We start from the raw sequence: 19,615 nt of genomic DNA, 5'->3' as shown, positions 1-19,615 counted from the left end.
AAAAATTCCACATGGAAAAAAAATAATGCAACAATAAATGATGATGACGAAGAATGAGAAAAAGCACAAAAACATTTATCGAAAAACGTGCGAGCAAATCATTTTCACCGCCAATGGAAACGAACTCGAGTATTCCAGCTAAATGTGAAGTGTAATAATAAGTAAAAGTTTTAGTTCTGCGTCATTGAAATGTGAACAGTGAAATGGGAAATGGCAAGAGAGAGAGAGAGAGAGAGAAACACACAGCAGAAACTATCGTAAAAACTACACGTATGCCTGTTATTTCACTGCGCAATTTATTTAAGCGATTTGCAGTAAGGCGTATTGCGATAGATATCTCGAATCCTCGAATATCGTAGAAAAAAAGCGCGAATAATAAGACGACAAGGATACTGCACCCTTATTTTCATTTCAGATAGACCTACTCGGCTTAAGGTAAGCCACCGTCGTCACCTTCCCCGTTGCCGCCACCACCAACACATATTGTTTAATCAGTTAGTCAACTGGAGCACGATCGATCATAATTTTCACAAAGCAATTGCCATCGAGCTAAAAGTAACCGATGAACTTTTTGGTGGAAAAGTTAAAGGCGATGACAATTGGGAAAATACGTGGTAAAATGCCGTAGACGTAGTACATACGACCGCACACCAATTCTGACATAAAATTGCTATTTTATTTTTACGAATGAAATTAATGAAAATAGCGACGAACGAACTATTTTCGAAATAGAATTTTCTCTTTGGGTTCATGTGTGTGTGTGTATGCACTGAAAGAAAAATAAAGCGACACCAAAATTGCCTTTGGCTTGTTTTTTTTCTAACATGAGAGCCATATTCTACCATGTTAATGGTGTATAATGGTTTTTATTGCAACAACAAACAGTAACAATTATCGTTACTTCTCGATTCCCTTTGAACTTTTCCTTATTATGTTTCGCATACGAAAGCACGAGCACGAGCATAGCAATATTTATTCGATACGTCCTACCAGTGCCGTCTTAGCACTTTCGGGGGCCCTGAAGCAAAATTTTTCCGGGGCCCTAAATTTTTTTCTCAATAGCACAAAATTCAATATTTTGAATGTTGCGCCAATTTCGATTGAATTCAAACTAGCACTATGGGCGAAGAAAAACTCAATGCGTTCGCATTTTTATCGATTGAATGTGAAATTTTGAATAATTTGGACTTCGATGAAATAATTGAAGATTTTATTGACGCTAAAAATAGGACTAAAGCCATTTCCACGGCGTCGTCGACACGCGCATCATCTGTTTAATAGACAGCAAACATACCACGAAGATGGAAATAAATTTGAGAATTTTCGTATTTTTTTTTTATTTTCTTCTGATAAGATTTTCTCATAATATTTCAGGGCCTTTTCAGCAGCTCGGGGCCTCTGAAATAGCGGGGCCCTGAAGCGGCTGCTTCATTCGCTTCCAGGCTAAGACGGCACTGCGTCCTACTCTTCCCTGTCGCATATACTAGCGATTTTCTATTGCTTTGGCGCTCTTCGGTTGAACTTTGTCATAAAATAGCAAAGAAGAAAAACAAAACAAAAATGGGGGAGAATCGTACGACACAAACAAAAACAGGATGTATAAACAAAAAGAAAAAAACACTTTCGGCTTAAATAATTGATTTGATGTTGGCGTCATGAATTTGCATTTGCATTTACCATATACCCAACTTAGCTGCGAAAGTTGTACGACAATTGTGCATGGGCCCCGTTGATGATTTCCAGAATTATGAAGTCAAAGGCGTTCATTAGTTTAGTGCATAATTTAATATGCAACGACAAACATTTCCATCACAAAACCGACCGATTGCATGAGCAAAATCATTTACACAAGGAATGTGAACAGGAAAAAAATATGTGCTGCGTATTTAAATATAAAGAACTTTATTTATTATCGCATATTGCCGTTGATTGTGTGCCTTTTTGTACAGCGTGTGTGTGTGGTTGTGATAGCGGTGAGTCGAAAAATCCAAACAACCCACGAAAGCAATTGGACGCCCACAAAAAATGTCGTACTCCCTGCGTTTCATTTGTAATGCAACATCAGCAACAGCGGCGGCGGCCGACCGTCATGCAAACTGGATTGACTGTTGCACTCTTTTGTTTTGTTCATTTCTTCCTTGTCGCGTTCATTCATTGTATTCCATCCGCAGGGTTATATTGATCGGTGGCTAATCTTAATCGATAGAGTTAAACGAAACGCAAGACATTCAACCGTACAACAATTAACACAAACGTAATTACACTGCTTTTAATGGTCGCAAACTGTGCTATCGATTATCCTTGCAATAAGAATACTGCTCTGCAACGAAGCAGAACGAAAGTAGAAAAAAAAAATCAGATCCATGGCAAGTTTGAACGAACGAGTTGCCAAAAGATTTGGTTGTCGGTAGAAAAAACTATGTGCTTTATATGTGTATGTTTAGAAAAACGCATTATCACGCATTATTTCGCATGATATTTGATAAATATCACCGTAATTGGCCAATTACGCCTTCACTCAATCTTCCGCTGGTGCTGAGATTCTTTCGCTTGGATCAGCAGAAAGGTGTGTTTCGGTAATAGCGAGAAAACAATTCAAATACATCGTCGAAACGGTTGTAAGTGGCTTTATTTATGGTTTGAAACAAAGATGAATTGTGTGGGTGTTTTCATCATTTTCATTACGTCTTGGCTCGCTACACGGAAAATGAAACAGGTTTCAGACGTAAATCTCTCTTGCTCTCTCGCTTTCATTTCTAACTGTTGACGGTGCGCATTTATGTGCGTCTAAAAGATTTATTTTTGCTAACTGGCCGTTGCTCGGTTGCGGTTCATGCCTTCACAGGCATGGAAATGAAATGAAATGAACATCATTCTTTTCTTAATGAAAAGTTGTTGTCGACAGCAAATTGTCATTTATGCCGGAGGACGAGAATGGGAAAGAATGAGGCCATAGAAAAATGATCATTACACATAATGGATATAATTCAGTTGGCATTCGACAGCAAAATGTAGTCACATTAACCATCGGTGGTTGTTTAACGAAATCCATATATATGTATTGCCGTTTCAATGCAAAACATTTCATTAGATTGCAATAGCCTCATTCATTTCCCCCCCCCACACAAAGCCAAACAATGTTATTCATTTCATATTATTATTATTTTGTGGAATTCACACGACTTTTTGGGACAAGGATGGGGTAATCCATAGATATTTCCCTTGAATATACGCAGCACACACACTCACACACTCACACATGAGTCCAAAGCTTGAATCTAACATTGAGACTCAAATGTTAACGTAATATCACCACCATTCATACGAATTATCAATAGCACGTCAGCATATTTATTTGAATGGGCCTCGTGCAAACAAATACACACACACACACACAATAATGTGTCAGCCACAATGTGGATGTGCTTTATAAAACTATAGAGAAAATCGAAACTTATTTAAAAGCATATCCAAATTCACCTTTTAATGGGTGTAGCGTATTTCACGGTGTGTGCATTTTATTTGGAGGGTAAGATACATGGCGCCACACTTGCCATTATGTACATAATATTGTTTATTAAAATGTGCCCTTCGACTTCATTTTTCCTTCTAGTTTCCATTCCATTTTCATCAATGTTGTTAGTTTTCCTTATCGCGTAAAACGCAGGGAAAAGAAAGCAAAAAACAACAACAACAACAACTATAGAAAAGTGGAGCACGAAATTTTCGAATTTCACAAATTCGGTGTGTTTGAACCGCACCATATCTCCTCGCCAACTCATCGACCGGTCGATTGTTTTGTGTGCATTTGGAGTAAAAAACAGGAGCAACCGTTAAAATACACGCAATCAATTATTATCGTTGCTTTTGAATTGGCAACTTTCTGTTTTGTATATTGTTCAATGGCCAGCCCCAAGTGCATGAATTTATTATGCGCCCCGACAAAACATTCCGCAAACTTTTCATTTTACTCACACTGCAATTTATGACGGTTAAACGCAAAATATAACATTAGCAAAATATTATAAGTTGTCATGTTTTTGCTCTCGTGCTTTTTTTGTTGTTGTCATTCTTGGTCATCGTCTCTCAATCTAAAATATGTGCGAGTATGTATTCACATCGAAGCCATTCTGTTTAAAATGAAATGTCAAAAGTTCTATAGAAAGTTTTCAAGGTCGATCCACATTAATATCTCTCGAATACTCTCTGCTTTGCTTGCAAATTGAATATAAGATATTTTTCATGGTTTTTTTTTTTAAATCGTCAAAGAATTTTTTTTTTCTTCTTCTTTTGCCAAATGTATAAAACCGAGAATATACGCACGTATTTCTTTTTGTGTTATCACAAAATATGTCAGAAAAAAAATTCGCAAATCCCCTTTTGTTCCACTTGTTGTGCGCAGTTAGAAGTGAGCAACAGAGTCGAACGACTAACGAGATAAAAACGAATTCGCATTCGAAGACGAATAGACCCAAATGAATGCCACCAATGAATTAATGAATGAAATATCATCCAAGCGATTAAGTTTTTTCTCTTCATTCTTTCTAATCTGTTGCAAAATTTATATATAACATAAGTTTTTCGCTAGAGAAATTTATGAAACCATTTAAATGGCAGCCAATAAAAAAAAGAGTTATATGTTCATATATAATTGCGTGAGTGTGAAATATGAATGTGGATGTAAAAATCGAAATGCCAATTTTCATCATTCTTACATTTCTCAAAACATCCTACATATATACGCATTTCACGAATGGGTTTTTGATAAGTGTATGTATTGCTGCGTGTTATCGGTTATCATGTTTGTTGTTGTTGTTGTTATTTTTTTTTCATTCAGCGTCTATAGTCGCTTAGCTTGTTTTATTATTCCATTCCGTGTGAATTCAATCAACGAATGATAAGATTCATCCGCTATACATTGGGAATTGAATACATACATACACCGAACATTGAGAGTGCAACTACACGGCAACAAAAATGCTAATCGACCGAGAATTCAATGCGAAAGATTTTTCCGGTCGAAATGCTTTCAATGTGTCGCTCTGTGTGCTGCTGCTGCTGCTGTTGGTTCTGTGTTCGACGATTTTGCTTTTTTCCCCATTTCATTCGGGTATTCGTTCATGTCAAAATTCAATGCGAAGAACATTTATTGTGTAGTGGCTGACTCATCATGCATTTTAGCTGGAAGTGGAAATGGAACAATGAGACCGATGGCAAAATTATTCCGCTTAAAAGAAGAGAATCGTATTGAATTTTCTCCGAATAAATGACGCTCTATCACACTACGGCATTTTCGGCTAAACATTGGCTGTCACCGTGTTGACGGAGAATGTTGCTGGTATTTGTTCATGTATGTGTGGCACACTAGTCAGCGAGATAAAGAAAAACGGCGAAAACAAAAGAAAATTTTTGAAAAAAAACGGAATACGATAAAAGCCACAAGGAAAACATGTATCGCACTCAACCATTGAACAGCTGTTATGTTTCTCACGAAGAAAAGCACGCATTAGACTATTCATTCCTTCGATTCTTTCATTCTTTCTTTCGATCTCCTTTTTTGTTCTGCCTTTTGCAGCTCAAACGATTTGAAAACTCGACAAATATGCAACTGCGTGAATGGAGAAATGTGTGTGTGTTATAAAAATACACACACCAGTGCCGCAATTCAATTTCGATGCAGAGAAATGGAGAAAATAAAAACGAAAATACACCGGATCATAACGCTATATTTCATTTGGGTAAGCAACACGACTAAAACCCAAAAATGAAAGCCGACAGCATGAAAAATTAAGCTTCATTTAAAATGATAAGGTGGTTTCCGAATGCGCTACCATGTTGCGCGAGTTCTATCTAATAGACAACCGAAAAAAATATGGAACGGAAGAAAAAATTCCAAAACGCGTTCTTTGAACTTCCTTTCAAGTCAATGATGCAAGTACCCATTTGTGCACTTTCAAGCGGGCAAACAAAAACTAACGAGAAGGTGATAAACGAAAAAAAGAAGAAATGTGTCGGTACGATAAGGCATTTCCAGCAACAGACGATGATAACACATAAAATCGGCTATCGTTTTTTACATTTTTCACAATTGATGACTTGTTCGAAGAGAAAAAATCCCCACCGTTTATCGTATACAAAATTCCTACGGCAGTACTTATGAAACATGTATTATCGACAACAATCAAAAAATTCAAATTACGACGACATACCCAAAACAATGCCCAACAAAGTTTTCTCATCAATGAATCACCGTATCAAGATAAACGCGGAAATGAGTTGAATGACCCAAAAGTCGATGGGACAAAGAAAAGCTGAATTCAATTGCATGAAGAATACGATCGTGTTTCGGCTTGAGTCAACGCAATGGAATTTGTCGACAGCAACGACGACAATCACATAACACGCCAAATCATCAATTAAATTGTTCGAAACTCACGAAGAATCAACGGAATTTTCAGTGCAAAAGTAAAAGTATTCTCGTTCGTTGACAAACTATTTATTGGAAATATTTGGCAAACTTCATTTATTGTGTACCTTATTCATTGGTTCGTACTAAATTCAATTTCCAGACTATCGTGTACATGGAATCGGTGCTGTTGTCGTTTTTGTTGTTGTTATTGCTTTTGTGAATAAATTCGTCGAATCGAAAATAGACGAGAAAAGAGAATCAAAATATAATAACAATAATAATAGTAACAGATTGCGAGTGTTCTTAACGTAGCTGCCACCTGCTGGCGCATTCGCCATCATAACCCTTAAAAAGTAGGTCTTGTTTTACTATACGTTCATTTGGTCCGTTCTAGTTTTTTTTTCCTGACGGCCCGTACGCGCGCACCAGTTGTACAATATCACAAAACTGTTTGCACTGTCGACAAAATAAAAATGAAAAAAAAGAGTGAGCGAGAAAATGAAAGAGGGAGAAAAACTGAACCAACAACAACAACAACAATCGAGAAGAGTGAAAAAAGTGCATTGGAAAATTCGTTTCGGCACGAACACTTTAACCTTGTTCATTAAGCTATCGGAGCCGAATCGCGCTCATGTATGCATCGATTTATTTGTATATAATTTTTGTGTTTTAATGCTAGTTTGAGTCCGCGTTCGCCACGGCACACATTCTACAATAATAACAGCGGGGCAACAAAAGCAACAGCAGAAAATCAAAGAAAGCAAGGCTTCTGGTGAAATTATCGAATCGAATTTCTGAGAAAATAAAATGGAAAGAAGCAACGAGAAAACGAACGAAGAAATACAAAGCCTTCTCGAAAAGAACAAAAAAAAGAATCGAATTAGATTTTTATTGGTTTGATTTTTATTGCAAAATTTCACTCAGATGTTACAGGTTAATCAATATCGTGCTCACATACGTATGTATGTAAACGAATTATTTTCAGCTTTCAACAAACCGCTCGCAAATATGCAATATGTGCTGTGTATGCCGAGTCTAGTTCACAGAAAAACCACAGTCTTTAATTCATGCCAAACGATTAAAACTCCAAGTTTATTGCTGAGCTGTAAACAAATTATGGTATAATCATTCATTATGTGCTTCCTTGAGTGCACGAATGAAACCTTCTGATTCGACGTGCAAAAAACGAAGAAAAGAAACTCTCTCTCTCATTCTCTAGCACCAAATCTTTTATTTTAATTGCATTTGAAATATGGAACACAAAACACATTAAACTTCAAGTGAATTCGAAGCATTCAAATGAAACGATAAAATTGCCAGTTCAGTTAACCAATCTATTCCGACCATTTCTCTTTTCCTTTTCTCTTCTTTTTTTCTATTTATTTTCTATTCAGAATTAGAATACATCGTCGTGTCTAAATAATGGCTGTTGATTGCGTTCATGACTCAAACTCAAACGTATCATTTCGACATGACGATATGTTCTACTTTTGGAATTGAAATCAATCCAACAGTGCCCGGAGGCCAATCCATTGAGAGAGAGAGAGAATCATTTGGAATTCGTTCGGGATCTCAATGAAACTTTCTGAAATTGCTTATCAAATATACTGGCCAGTATATACACGAATTACATGTGATTTGGCGTTTCAATTAATTATTTTGTCCGAATTGGATCTCAATTTATTTCAATTAGCTTTAAATGCGATTAAACCACTTGACCAAATTGCAATTGACATAACGAAAATCGAACCGATCGGACAAAATAAAAAAAAACGACGGAAAAAAATCCAAATGAAAGAGAAAAGAATGTTGAAAAGCCAACGACACCGATGACATTGAAAATTAATCTCTAGCGAGTCGCCTGTTACACGTATCACATTTGAACCGCATTAAATATGAAGACTCGCATGTACAATTCGAATAGAAATCATTATGAATGTAATTGCCTACGTAGCGTATTGTTCGCTCACGGAGCAGGCATTAGAAACCATTTGAATGAGTCAAAAGACCACTCAACAGGGCAAAGGAGTATTTTACATGTGGAATCTTGGTAGAGGTTTTCTTTTCTTTGCTTGTTTCATGTGATACGTTTCAACATGTGGCATATTACGCGAACACTGTTAATATTTTGTTTTCAAAAGCGTCGGAAAACCGACAAACGACTCAATTAAACTTAGTGTCGATTCAAGAGGTTGAGATGTTGGGCGATGCAATTCACGATAAAACGACTACTTATGGATGGAAGCCAAGAACTTACATAATTTCCCGTTTCAATCAAATATTTTGCATGAAACATTCGGGCGACAACATAAACATTACATTTTAACGAATTCTCTAATGGGTCGCATCAAACGGAACGAGTGGAGTAGTGAAGTGACTTTTTTTGAATCATTTTGAAAATGCTACTCCTCACTTCGTGGTTTTCGGTTTTGGAATGTGAAGCAGTGAGTTCCATAGTAACACAACCAATTTGATGATGGGTTTAATTTGAGAAAATTGGAATTTTGCGAATGATACATATATATAGAGAGTGACAGTTTACGGTCTTGAGACACTGACAAACGATTGAGATGCATCACACAACAACACACAGATGAGAGTGAGAGACATAAATTGATCACAATCTCCCGGAATAATCATCGTCATCGGCAATACATGTGATGTGTGTGTAGTTGCTGCTAGCAACAAGCTAATCATTTATTATTCACATTCATTCGTCAAATTTGCGGTTCAAATGAATTTTCGCAATAACTGTATATGTTTGTGTATGTGGCCTATAGAGCACAAATTAGAATTGTGTACAAAGTACAATAACCAAAACCGCTTCCCCAAATCATATTACGACGGCGAATTTATTGCGTTGATATTTTTGATGTGTGGTGGAATATTGGTCGCCGCCAGAACAATAATAAATTCGAAACAGTCGAAATATAGCTCCATTTACTCATTTATGAACCAATTCAATCACATTTATTGAGATAATTTTGAATATGAATGAGTTATAAACAACGGACAATTCAATGTGCGGATGTAATTAATGGGCTGCCCGAACAAATGAACAAATGTTGTGAAACACGGCATGAATTAAAATTGGTGGGCAATCGAAGTAGTAAAGCCTATGCATTTTTTATCAAAATTATTAATAAACTATAATAATAGAGAGTGTATTTATTTATTCACAAAAAAAATATTTAATAATTTACGATCAACAATTGAAATTGTGTCGTGTTTTTATTTGCTCGGGCGAAAATCTATAGGCACAGATCCGTTGAACGGATAAACATTATTAATTTCAATTTCATAAACATTCATACGAAAGAAACAAGTTGGATATTTGGATTATATTTGGTCTCTTTGCAACCGTGTGAGACGAAAGTACACCAAACGCTAGCGCGAATTGGCTATTTGGCACTTGACGAAGAAAAATGAGAAGAAAGAAGCAAGAAGAAGAGGAAAGAATTTATGGTTTACTACATGAAATTAGTTTAGCTCAATGAAATTATACTTCGAACACATTTTTACACATTCATTCACATATTTCGAGAGACTACTATATGTGCTTCGTCGAATTGATGGGCATTATGTTCACGCAAGTACGTGCAAGAACACAAATGACGGGCACGTACATTTATCGTTGCTGTGTACGGGAGACGGATGTATTGTTTATATACATTTGGTTTTTTTTTTCGTTGTTGTGTATTGCTTTACGATATATGTTTTCATTGTTGAAATCACGTTCGTTCATTCGGCAAATAAAAAAATTTAAATCCGAATTCGATAGAATTGCTGTTAGCCAAATGCAAATCCAAAAACAAAATACATGTGGATGATTTTGAATGCTTTGTATGTGCTGTACTGTATTGAGGTGCAATTCCGGTTAAAAATTCCGGAAATAATTCGAATCAACCTTTTGCTATGTATATGGCCGAACGCGACACATTTTAGCACGACGCAACGGCGGTGGCGGTATCGAAATGCATTTTCGAATATGAATTGAAGTGAACACATGACAAACACGAGAAAAGAGAGATTTAATGTTTTTTTTGCTCACCTTGGTATACAATCTGATGGTGTCCTATCCACTTCCCACGCAGCGAACAATTTCATTGGAACTGGTTTATTCATGTTGGTTAGACGCTCCAACCGTGTCGGTTTCTCTGCTAATACCTTCGACATTTTTTTTAGTTGTTGTTGATGAATTCTTTTTTTTTTTTTTATTTCAAACTTTGGTTACTTGGTTTTTGTTTTGTTTCCAAGATTTCTTCGTTTGTTTATTGTTAATTAATTTTTTTTCTTTACTTTTTTAGTCAATGTTATTTCGTGTTGTTTTTTTGCATTGATGATCTAAATGTAGATAAAACAACACACATAGAACACAACATATTCCGACCGAATGTTGATAACAAACAACTCTTTACAAATTTTTGTGTTACGATTGCACAGATCACAAATTGCTCGGATCGAAATCGAATTGTATGTGATATTGTTGATGACAACGATAATGTGATATAATATTGCACACACAAAAGGACAGCATTTATTTTTGTAGACGGGTGAGATAAAAGATTTCACACTATGTCATGTCGATTCCGATTGATTTCGATTGAGTTTGCGTTTTTCTTTTATTAATTTTATTTTCTCTCTATCTTTCTCTTTCACCCGTGATGTTTGTGTGGGTGTGTATTGTTGCTCAGCTGGTTTCTCTCTCTCTCTCTCTCTCTCTCTCTCTCTCTCTGTAGCAGTACTTTCCGTAGATGATGCACTGTCAGCGAAATTCAAGAATGAACTTTTAAATCGACGTCCACCGTTCTCGATTGCAATGTAGCATTTTACTCTCGTTTGGTGTCAATGTTGGCAATGTCTTGTGTGTGTGTGTGTTTTTATTTTTTCTTCTTTTCTCTTCACTCTCTTTCTCTTTCTGCTGTTTTTCGCCTTTGGCTTATGCGTTCTCTTTAATTGGCATTGCACGACGCAACGCGCAAACTACCAATGCAATCAGCAAATAATATCACACTAGTACTGTATGTTAACTATAGTCGTTCACAATTATTACCACTACTTTTGATGATACTTTGTTTCACTCTCCCTCTGTCTCTAACTCACTCACTCTGTCACACACACTGTAGTGTCCAGGTTCTTCAGCACACACTGTGTGTGCGTGTTTGTTTATTTTTTCTATTTCGGGCAGGGGTTGTTGTTTACAGTGTGCTATATTGTGTGTGTGAGTGTGTATGATTTCATGTCATTTTTCATTTCAGCCACAACGTAATCAGATTGCTTGCATTTGTGTTTGTTTGTGTGCGCGCGTACGATGCTCTTGGCCAGCTTCGATCAGACACACATTTTTGTGATTACGAGCAGAGTGTTGCAAATAAATGTCCGCTGCCATCAGAAAACACGCACAAACAAACATGAAATGTTGTTTTTGATTTTTTGCTTTTAAGCTATTTCTTTTGTGGTATCGAACTTCTGCTGTGAATCAGTGCAGCTCTAATTTTGTTTTTTGCTTTTCACCTTTAGTTCTCTTGTTCGTTTCGTTTTTTTTTTTATTCAACACGGTTCAGATTTATAGCAATATGAAATCTAATTGAGAATTAAGAGCCAACGACACAAAACGCATTGCCATGTACACACAAGTACATGAATATGTATACGACAATAAACGAAGGAGTGAAAAAAAAACACAGAGAAAATATTGAAAAAGAAGAAGCAAATGTAATCAAACTCGCGCACCCGTTTCGTTTATGCTCTTTGTTACACACATACATACATAGACACACTCACATCCACTTTTACTCGCGCATCAACGACACACGCTCACTCTACGCCAGCCAATGCGAACAATTGCCCAAAAAAAAAAATGAGAAGAAGCGAGCCACAGAGATGTTGATGATAAAGTGTGTAGAAATGGAACATTTATTTTAAATAACAACAAAACCGAAAATTCATCTTTTTAATTGGAAATCGGCGACAAGGATATCAATCAGCCGCTCAGATCACTGGTTCACAATACGTTTTTTTTTTCTTTCTTTCACACTCTCTCTCTATCTTACTCGCTTCAATGTTTGTGTGTTTGTTGCACAGATGAATCTTTTTTATGCACGCACTTATTTATATCTCTCGCTCTGTCTCTCGTTCTCATTCTTGCTCTTGCCATAAATATTGTTATTTATCACACTTTGACATCGTATTCACGATTTCGATTCAATAAAATGGTTCTGTATTGATTGCGTTTCAATAGTCGGAATTCAGGGAGACGATGCTGATTTTGGCCTCTTTCCCATTTCTATGCCTCGATTCGCACAATAATTTTTACATTGATCACAATATTTTCTTCTTTATATATATATATATATATAGATTATACGTTTGATTTTTTTCTTTCTCTTTCTTCTGGCAATTTTAATTTGTGCGCCGATGTATATGTTTGAGTCAGTCAACAGAAAGGAAATATTGTGTTTATTCGACGAGTGTCGCACATCTACTGAATGTATATTCGGAGCGGTTCAGCATTTCGGTAGCTGTCATTGTGTTGGGATTGGTTGTATGTTGTTTTTCTTTCATATTGTGTATTGTATCATTCACACATTTTCTGTGCGATGCTATTGGAACTATTCACATAGCATTGAAAAAGTGTTTCCCGATGCCATAATGGCCCTTGACATTCGTGCACACAATGGCAGCACTAGCCAAACAAAAGTTGGGCGCGGAATTATCGCCTCAATAAAGCGGAATTTTATTAAAGCAGCCCAACAGATGGCGCTGTTTGATTTCCATCTTTTTTTTTCTTCTCCTCAATCCTTATACGATAAGTCCAGTTTGAATGAACTGAAAATAAGAATTCAAAATACTAAAAACATGTTGCACATTGTCCAGACTGTCGCTGTTTACATTCAAACAAAATGCATCGATTCCTCAATCTCGCCACGTTTGAGCAAACCAGTCTTTTTAGTGTATTTTTCCAATGGAAACATTTTACGCATTTTTTTTCGCTGCACTCACTTGAAAGCTCTAATAAGAGAACTTTTGCATCGACAAGAGCTTAAGATAAGATACGTAATTTCGTGCACTTCAAACGGAAAAACTTCGAAAATGATCGTTTTATTCTTTGGAAGAATCGAAATATTCTTTTTATTTTGGTTTTTTAGAAAAGAGTCGTATGAAATGATTGACAGAGTCGATTGTATTTTTTTTAGGATGTATAATAATTGTTGGATGGTGCCGATAAATGCTGTTGAACATGGCCGTGCGTTTTCCATACGTGCGCATGCAAATCTGGATAATTGCTCTCGTATGTGGCTATTGGCTCTTGATTCGGATCCTGTGTATATTCCAATGTGCTTTGCAAGTGACGAATGTAGCTGATTGCAATTCTGAAAAAAAGAGACAAAAACTTTAGTCGATGACCAAACCCGTTCGCACGCGATCATTTTGAATCAAATTCTCATCAATGAATAACTCACCTAAGACATTCGATTTTTGAATACTTTTTTCCAGACGGCTTCGAAATTGGCAATTTAGCACGCAGTAAATCAAAGGCTCGATTCATGTCACGCATTCTCGTTCGCTCTCGATCACAAGCGGTTTTTTTATATTCTGAAAATGTTGAACCAAACGGTAAAGTCAATGTCTACTTGGATTTTTAAACAACAAAGTCCATTTTTACCGATCGAGTCAACGATTGGCTCATTCTTCTGATACGGTGATGTTGATTGCAGTGACGATGCAATATGTGGATTTTTCAATGCTCTCGGGCTATAATTTTCAGAGGCAGTTTCTGTGACACAGTAAAAATGAACAAAACAAAAATGAATCAGTCTTCGATAACTTGAGCAGTGTTCAAAGAACACCGAATATTTTGTATGAGAATTCATTCAAAACATATTCGATTGATACGAAACACGTCATCGAAAGTGTGAACAGAGGGAAGACCCGCACGAAATTCATCATGTTTGAATAAAAAAAACATGGCTGAATTGAAAGGATGTGTAAAAATGTAACCTGTAATTGTAAATGCTGATGTTCCGGAGACGGATATTTTATCGGTGTGTCCGGTCCAGTTGGTATTTGATATGCGAACGATTCGTTGTTCTTGGAATTCCGTGAAAGCTGGATATGGTGGCGACACAATGTCATGTTGAGCCTTCCAATGGCTTAAATACGGTTGATTATTTATTGCCGGTGGCAATGCATGTGCTCGTGGCGGTGGTAGAATGTACGTTGGTTTAGGCCGACTAACTCCGCCAATTTCAAGAATCGTTTTCGGTTCGTTCGACTCTTCTTCCATTTCACAAATGATCAAACCACGCGATGGTATTGCAACCGGATGATGAATTGTACTGGTCATTGAAGCGAATTGATTTATTTTTCCCTTCGAAAAAAAAAACGACAAGTTCACGTGTGACCACACAACATTCAATTGTACAAATGGAAAAAAAAAATGCCGTTCACTTAAACGTACAATCAAAATTGTCTCAATCAGCTCACAAATCAGAATCGACGAATTCGATTGCTGTCAATATTTAACTTCGCACTATTTTCAAAACTGTTACTATTGATTCGAAGGGAATTGTTTAATTGTTTGTCGCGCGCACACTTGTTGCAGCTTTGTATGTTTCTGTCGATGGAACTTTGTGAAATGGTTTCATTTTTTTTCTTTCGAAATTTTATTTCAAATGAGTTTCACACTCTCAATATTCTGTATGCTGTTTTTTCTTTTCTTTCTTTTCTTTCTTTCTACTGTTTGTGTCTTTTCGTCATCCGTTTCTGTTTCGTTTATCTTGATACTGTATGTTCATCTACCACCAACCTGTCGATTCGACAGCGTCTCTGTCTCGGTGAGTGATGATGACTGTGTGTGTGCGTATGTGCTTTAGTGGCAGCCCGCCACATCTGTTTTTCATCTCGCTGCACGGATGTGAAACACGATTGAGCGTGTATTCGGCCGTTGAGTAACGTTCATCATTATGAACCAATAAGATTCTCTTATTTTGAAAAACTGTATCAGGGCAATTCTTTGTCCTACCCACCGTTACGTTGTGTTTCAAGAATACGATCAGGTGTATGTGCGAGCGCACGCGCGCACATGATCGACCGAGCGCTCCAACGAATCGTCAAGAGTGAGAGAACGTCGATCGCGATCAACGGTTGATAGGATGGATTCAATTATTATTGGAAATTCATTTCATGGAAATGCAGAAAAACACATCGAATGTTCGCAATCGATGTGGAATTTCGAAAGAAGAAAGAAAAATGATGATAAAATATCAATAATGGTCACATTAATGAGAATGAGCAAAACAAACAAGCAAATGTTTAGAGCAATAATTTGATTGAAATCTTTATATACCGAAGCATTGAGATTGAAGGTTGGTCGCGAAAATCGGGCACTCGCTCTCTTCGAAAAGCGATTAACGTAGATTTCAACACATTCCCTAGAAAATAATAATAATTGAATAGGGTAATGTGTATTTTGGCGTTGTGTCAACACAAGTGTTTTTCATGAATCATTTTTTCTTCTCTCTATCCCTTCTCTCACTCACTCACTCACTCTTTTTTCTCTCCTCTTCTCGCTCGCTATATTCAACCGGCTATTTGCTCACCTTTTCTTCAGTTTCATTACAGATTCAAAAATGTTTTATTGTTCGATTGTTTTCATTCGATTCGCTGTCGCTTCGATCCAATTTCGTTTTTCATCGAACGCAAACGTCGTCGATTCCAAAGTGTCGTATCGATAAATTTGTTATTCATATAATAAATTCAAGAAATTTCTGTAATGTTGTCAACAACAGAAAGAAAAATACTTGGTTTTTTTGTTGTTGTTTTCTGTTGTTATCGGTGTTCATTAGAACACGCGACGTTTGTGTACAGTTTCAGTTTATGAGGAATATTCATCATTTTGGACATTTGCAGGAATGTTTAACGTGTGCGATCTTTTACAATTCAAAGAAATGAATATTGATAGTAGAAGATAAGTTTTGTGGTAGGCGTAAAAGAAGAAAACGAAATTTTTGATCAAATTGGCTGCTGTTTTTGTTCGATTTCTCAATAGTTTCGTGCGTTTTTGATGTATCGCCAGCGAAAGTGTCACCACACGGAAGTACAAGAAATAAATAACAATGCAATTTCATTTGTCGCCAACAAAACCGAAAAACATAAACAAAAACAAAAATAACACCGCGGTCGACCGACGGACGCATGGATAACAAATAAAAGAATATATATCAAATCCCAAGAAAAATGAAATAGAGAAACGAAGAAACAAAAGACCTGAAAGGAAAACAAAAGCTGGCACACTCTCGCTACTTACTACTGTTGACACTGTTTTTTTTTCTTCTTCATTTTTTTCTCGTTTGTTGCATTGTTTTCTTCCCTTTTTGGTTCGTTCATCATCGATAGTGTCGTCGTCGTCGTTGCATTGAACGCAGTTCCATATCGTACACTGATTATATGATATTTTATTAAATATTACATTTTGAGGGCGAAAGAAAATCGACAAACATTACTCAATCCAATTTTTCTCTCTCTCTCTCTTTCTCTTGCATTTACATTCATCCAGTGCATTCAATTTTATTTGGTTTGAACAAATAAAATTAGGAGTTTTCATTTTTCACTTTTTCGAAATGTTATTGTTACAGCCGAACAAACATCCGAGGAGAGCGAACATTCAATGCGTGTATGCAAAGCACACTAATCGGTTTTATTGTCCAATTGAAAACGGTTGCTAATGTTGATGGACTCGAAACAAAGGCAAGACAGGAAACGAGAATATATTCTCAATTCGTTCTCTTTTCGTCTTCCAAATGTGAAATTCAACTCATGTTTACGTGAATCATTCGTTTTATTCTTAATATTTTGTTCTGTCAAACCATTCACCAGTAATCGAAATGCAATTTGAATGAGGCCAGTGCTGCATTGTGACAATGCAAAATTAGTTTAATTGTAAGATGTAGAAAAAAAGGAACTAATTTTATAATAAATAGGATTTTTATTACAATCGATCATAAATTTGTTTTGATTCGTTAATCGAATTTCAATTGTCTGAGCGCCATAAATTGGTCGAGCACATCGTCGGTAGCCAATTTACGATTTGCCTGATGCTCGGCTACAATTGGTTGCAACGTTTCTATTGCTTTCGCTTTGAGTTCACCGCTCAGCATTTCACCTTTTGTGTATGCGACGCGAATCCGCTCCAATTCATCGTCATCGGGCAAAAAGAATTGCAACAGTTGAAATGATACGTCGACATTTGTATTGCCACCCTTGGCTCGATGCTCTTCGACGGTTTGTTGACCGCCAGAGAATGCATGCTTGTTGATCTGTTGAGCAAAAAAAAAGGAAATATTTTCAGGTTCAATTTCAGGTTTAGTTAATGAAGATGAAACGATTAAAGATAGACGAATGATTTGAAAAAAGTTTTTCTATGAACATTATTCTGATGGTGCCCATTTACCTTGGTTTTAATTTGTTTCGGCGTATCGGTTAAAAATACTGCTGAATTGTTATCACTGGCCGACATTTTCGTTTTGGCACCTTGCAATGCCGGGAAAAATGTCGAGTGAATAAGAGCTGGTTTCGGGAAACCAAGACGCGGTGCCACATCTCTTGTCATCCGGAAATATGGATCTTGATCGATTGCGCATGGAATCAAGCAATGCATCTTTTTATCGCCGAAAATGAATGGAAACGTGGATGAAAATGCTGGAGCCGCTTGAACCGCCGGAAATGCAATCTTGCCAATGGGATCCGAATCACCAAATCCAAATATGCCCTTCACTTGATTGAATGTTACACACTTTTGGATGCGAATCATATTCTGGTAGAAGGCTGGACATTTCCTGAAATTAAAAACAAAAAAAATGGGAAATTCTGTAAATACGGCCGTTTTTTTTTCTTCATAGCAAATAAATGGTTTTGACATACCCCACAAAGTCCAAATCGGAAAAGATAAATGTTTTATTGACGTCAAAGCCAACGGCAATGATATCTTTGGCATTTTCTCTCGCCAATTTCATTGCTTCTTCAATTTTTAAGTCTTTCCATAATGTTTTCTCATCGTCAGTCAACTGGATAACAAGAGGCACATTCAATGTTTCCTGCAACCATCTGCAAATGCAATCAAAATTAGTAATTCATCCCAGCGAATATACACAGCTAACATAATGTCTGTTCCTAAGCGTTATCTCCTAATAAGCTGCAGCTACTGTTTCGAATTTGTGATTCATTTTCCAAGAAAAATTCGTAGAAATACTGACCAAAAATTCAAAGAGATTACGAATTGTTCGTGGTGAATGAGTCACAAATTGGAACTAGGTGCAGCTAATTGGGAACGCTTTGGAACAGATATTATGTTATCTGTGTGTATTTACTGGTTTGAAATGATTTTTTTTTAAAAGAACTCAAGAAATGAAGTGAAATTACTTTGTGAGAAGGAAGGGGATCAAATGACCTAAATGCAATGAACCCGAAGACGGTCCTCGTCCCGTGTACAAATAGAACGGTTTCCCTTCTTCTTTTAATCTTAAAATTGTGTGCAAATCACGGTGTGAAAAGAATATCCCACGACGGATAAAATGATGAACGGGTTTGCCAATCACTTGCTCAAATCTTTGGATGATTGCATCATCCAATTTTGTGCTCCCAAAACGGTCTGTAATTGTATACAAAATGAACAAATTTGTAATTCAATTATGATGAATGTTCCACAGTGTCAAGCCAAATAGTTAACAGAGGGTAGTTAATTGTGTATGAAAATGCTTACGTATCAATTTGTCATAATCAATGCCGGTATCAGATTGACTTTCTACATTCCATGGATCAACAAAATCATCCTTCTCCTCTAGTTTGAGTGCATCGATTGCAGTCTCTGCGGCTGTATTGTTATCAACACTATCACCCATCTTTCTAATACTCGTTAGTAAAGACTATAAAGAAGAAAAAAAACAACTAATTATAGTCAAAACAATACGAACACGGTTCGTGGCTCTGTGGTTATCGTACTTTTGCAAGCGTTTATGCTATTCACACGTTTTTCGACAGTATCTGACACATGAGTATACCGCATTTAAATCCCAAAATGACGTACCCTGTTGGCTCATTCACAATAAACATTCGATGACGACGCCCATTACTCTTTTCACCGCGAGCTTCACTAGCCAAAGTTAGCGCTTTCATTTTATTCAATCAACATAAAAGATATTGGCGAAA

The 19,615-nt window shown here is 36.6% G+C and overlaps 3 protein-coding genes across 4 annotated transcripts in view; all 3 read right to left on the bottom strand.

Moving 5' to 3' along the window:
- The window catches only part of LOC129579349 (phosphofurin acidic cluster sorting protein 2), a 57,251-nt gene extending 44,362 nt beyond the window's left edge, over window positions 1-12,889 (bottom strand). For both annotated transcript variants that reach the window (XM_055469381.1, XM_055469382.1), the window contains exon 1: window positions 10,461-12,889. In XM_055469381.1, coding sequence (XP_055325356.1) covers window positions 10,461-10,585 — 125 coding nt within the window. In that variant the 5' untranslated portion in view covers window positions 10,586-12,889. The remainder of the gene's footprint in view (window positions 1-10,460) is intronic.
- A 613-nt stretch (window positions 12,890-13,502) lies between these two features.
- On the bottom strand, window positions 13,503-15,007 carry LOC129577797 (uncharacterized). Its single transcript, XM_055465390.1, has 5 exons — window positions 14,871-15,007; window positions 14,411-14,780; window positions 14,076-14,186; window positions 13,873-14,005; window positions 13,503-13,782 (listed from the first exon to the last, which is right to left on the bottom strand). The coding sequence occupies exons 2-5, from the start codon at window positions 14,754-14,756 to the stop codon at window positions 13,602-13,604; spliced, it is 771 nt and encodes a 256-aa protein (XP_055321365.1). The 5' UTR covers window positions 14,757-14,780; window positions 14,871-15,007; the 3' UTR covers window positions 13,503-13,601.
- LOC129577796 (tryptophan--tRNA ligase, cytoplasmic) lies at window positions 14,770-19,553 on the bottom strand. The gene is made up of 6 exons (XM_055465388.1): window positions 19,409-19,553; window positions 19,170-19,332; window positions 18,830-19,058; window positions 18,332-18,514; window positions 17,862-18,246; window positions 14,770-17,727 (listed from the first exon to the last, which is right to left on the bottom strand). The coding sequence occupies exons 2-6, from the start codon at window positions 19,306-19,308 to the stop codon at window positions 17,431-17,433; spliced, it is 1,233 nt and encodes a 410-aa protein (XP_055321363.1). The 5' UTR covers window positions 19,309-19,332; window positions 19,409-19,553; the 3' UTR covers window positions 14,770-17,430.
- Between the last annotated feature and the right edge of the window lie 62 nt (window positions 19,554-19,615).

Source organism: Sitodiplosis mosellana, unplaced genomic scaffold (genome assembly GCF_009176505.1).
Source record: "Sitodiplosis mosellana isolate CC-2019 unplaced genomic scaffold, AAFC_SMos_1.0 Smas_scaffold_6226, whole genome shotgun sequence".
In the NCBI taxonomy this organism is placed as follows: Eukaryota; Metazoa; Arthropoda; class Insecta; order Diptera; family Cecidomyiidae; genus Sitodiplosis; species Sitodiplosis mosellana.
Note: the sequence above shows the minus strand (reverse complement) of the source record. Positions and strands in the feature narration are given on the sequence as shown.

What these genes read in the sequence shown, in the direction of transcription:
- LOC129577797 (XM_055465390.1), bottom strand. Translation starts at nt 14,756, where the DNA reads ATGACCAGTACAATTCATCATCCGGTTGCAATACCATCGCGTGGTTTG. An exon ending in ATCAGCATTTACAATTACAG is followed by an intron (nt 14,187 to 14,410) that starts GTTACATTTTTA and finishes ACTGTGTCACAG; the next exon opens with AAACTGCCTCTGAAAATTAT. An exon ending in GCCAATCGTTGACTCGATCG is followed by an intron (nt 14,006 to 14,075) that starts GTAAAAATGGAC and finishes CAACATTTTCAG; the next exon opens with AATATAAAAAAACCGCTTGT.
- LOC129577796 (XM_055465388.1), bottom strand. Translation starts at nt 19,308, where the DNA reads ATGGGTGATAGTGTTGATAACAATACAGCCGCAGAGACTGCAATCGAT. An exon ending in TGATTATGACAAATTGATAC is followed by an intron (nt 19,059 to 19,169) that starts GTAAGCATTTTC and finishes ATACAATTACAG; the next exon opens with ACCGTTTTGGGAGCACAAAA. An exon ending in ATCCCCTTCCTTCTCACAAA is followed by an intron (nt 18,515 to 18,829) that starts GTAATTTCACTT and finishes TTGCATTTGCAG; the next exon opens with ATGGTTGCAGGAAACATTGA.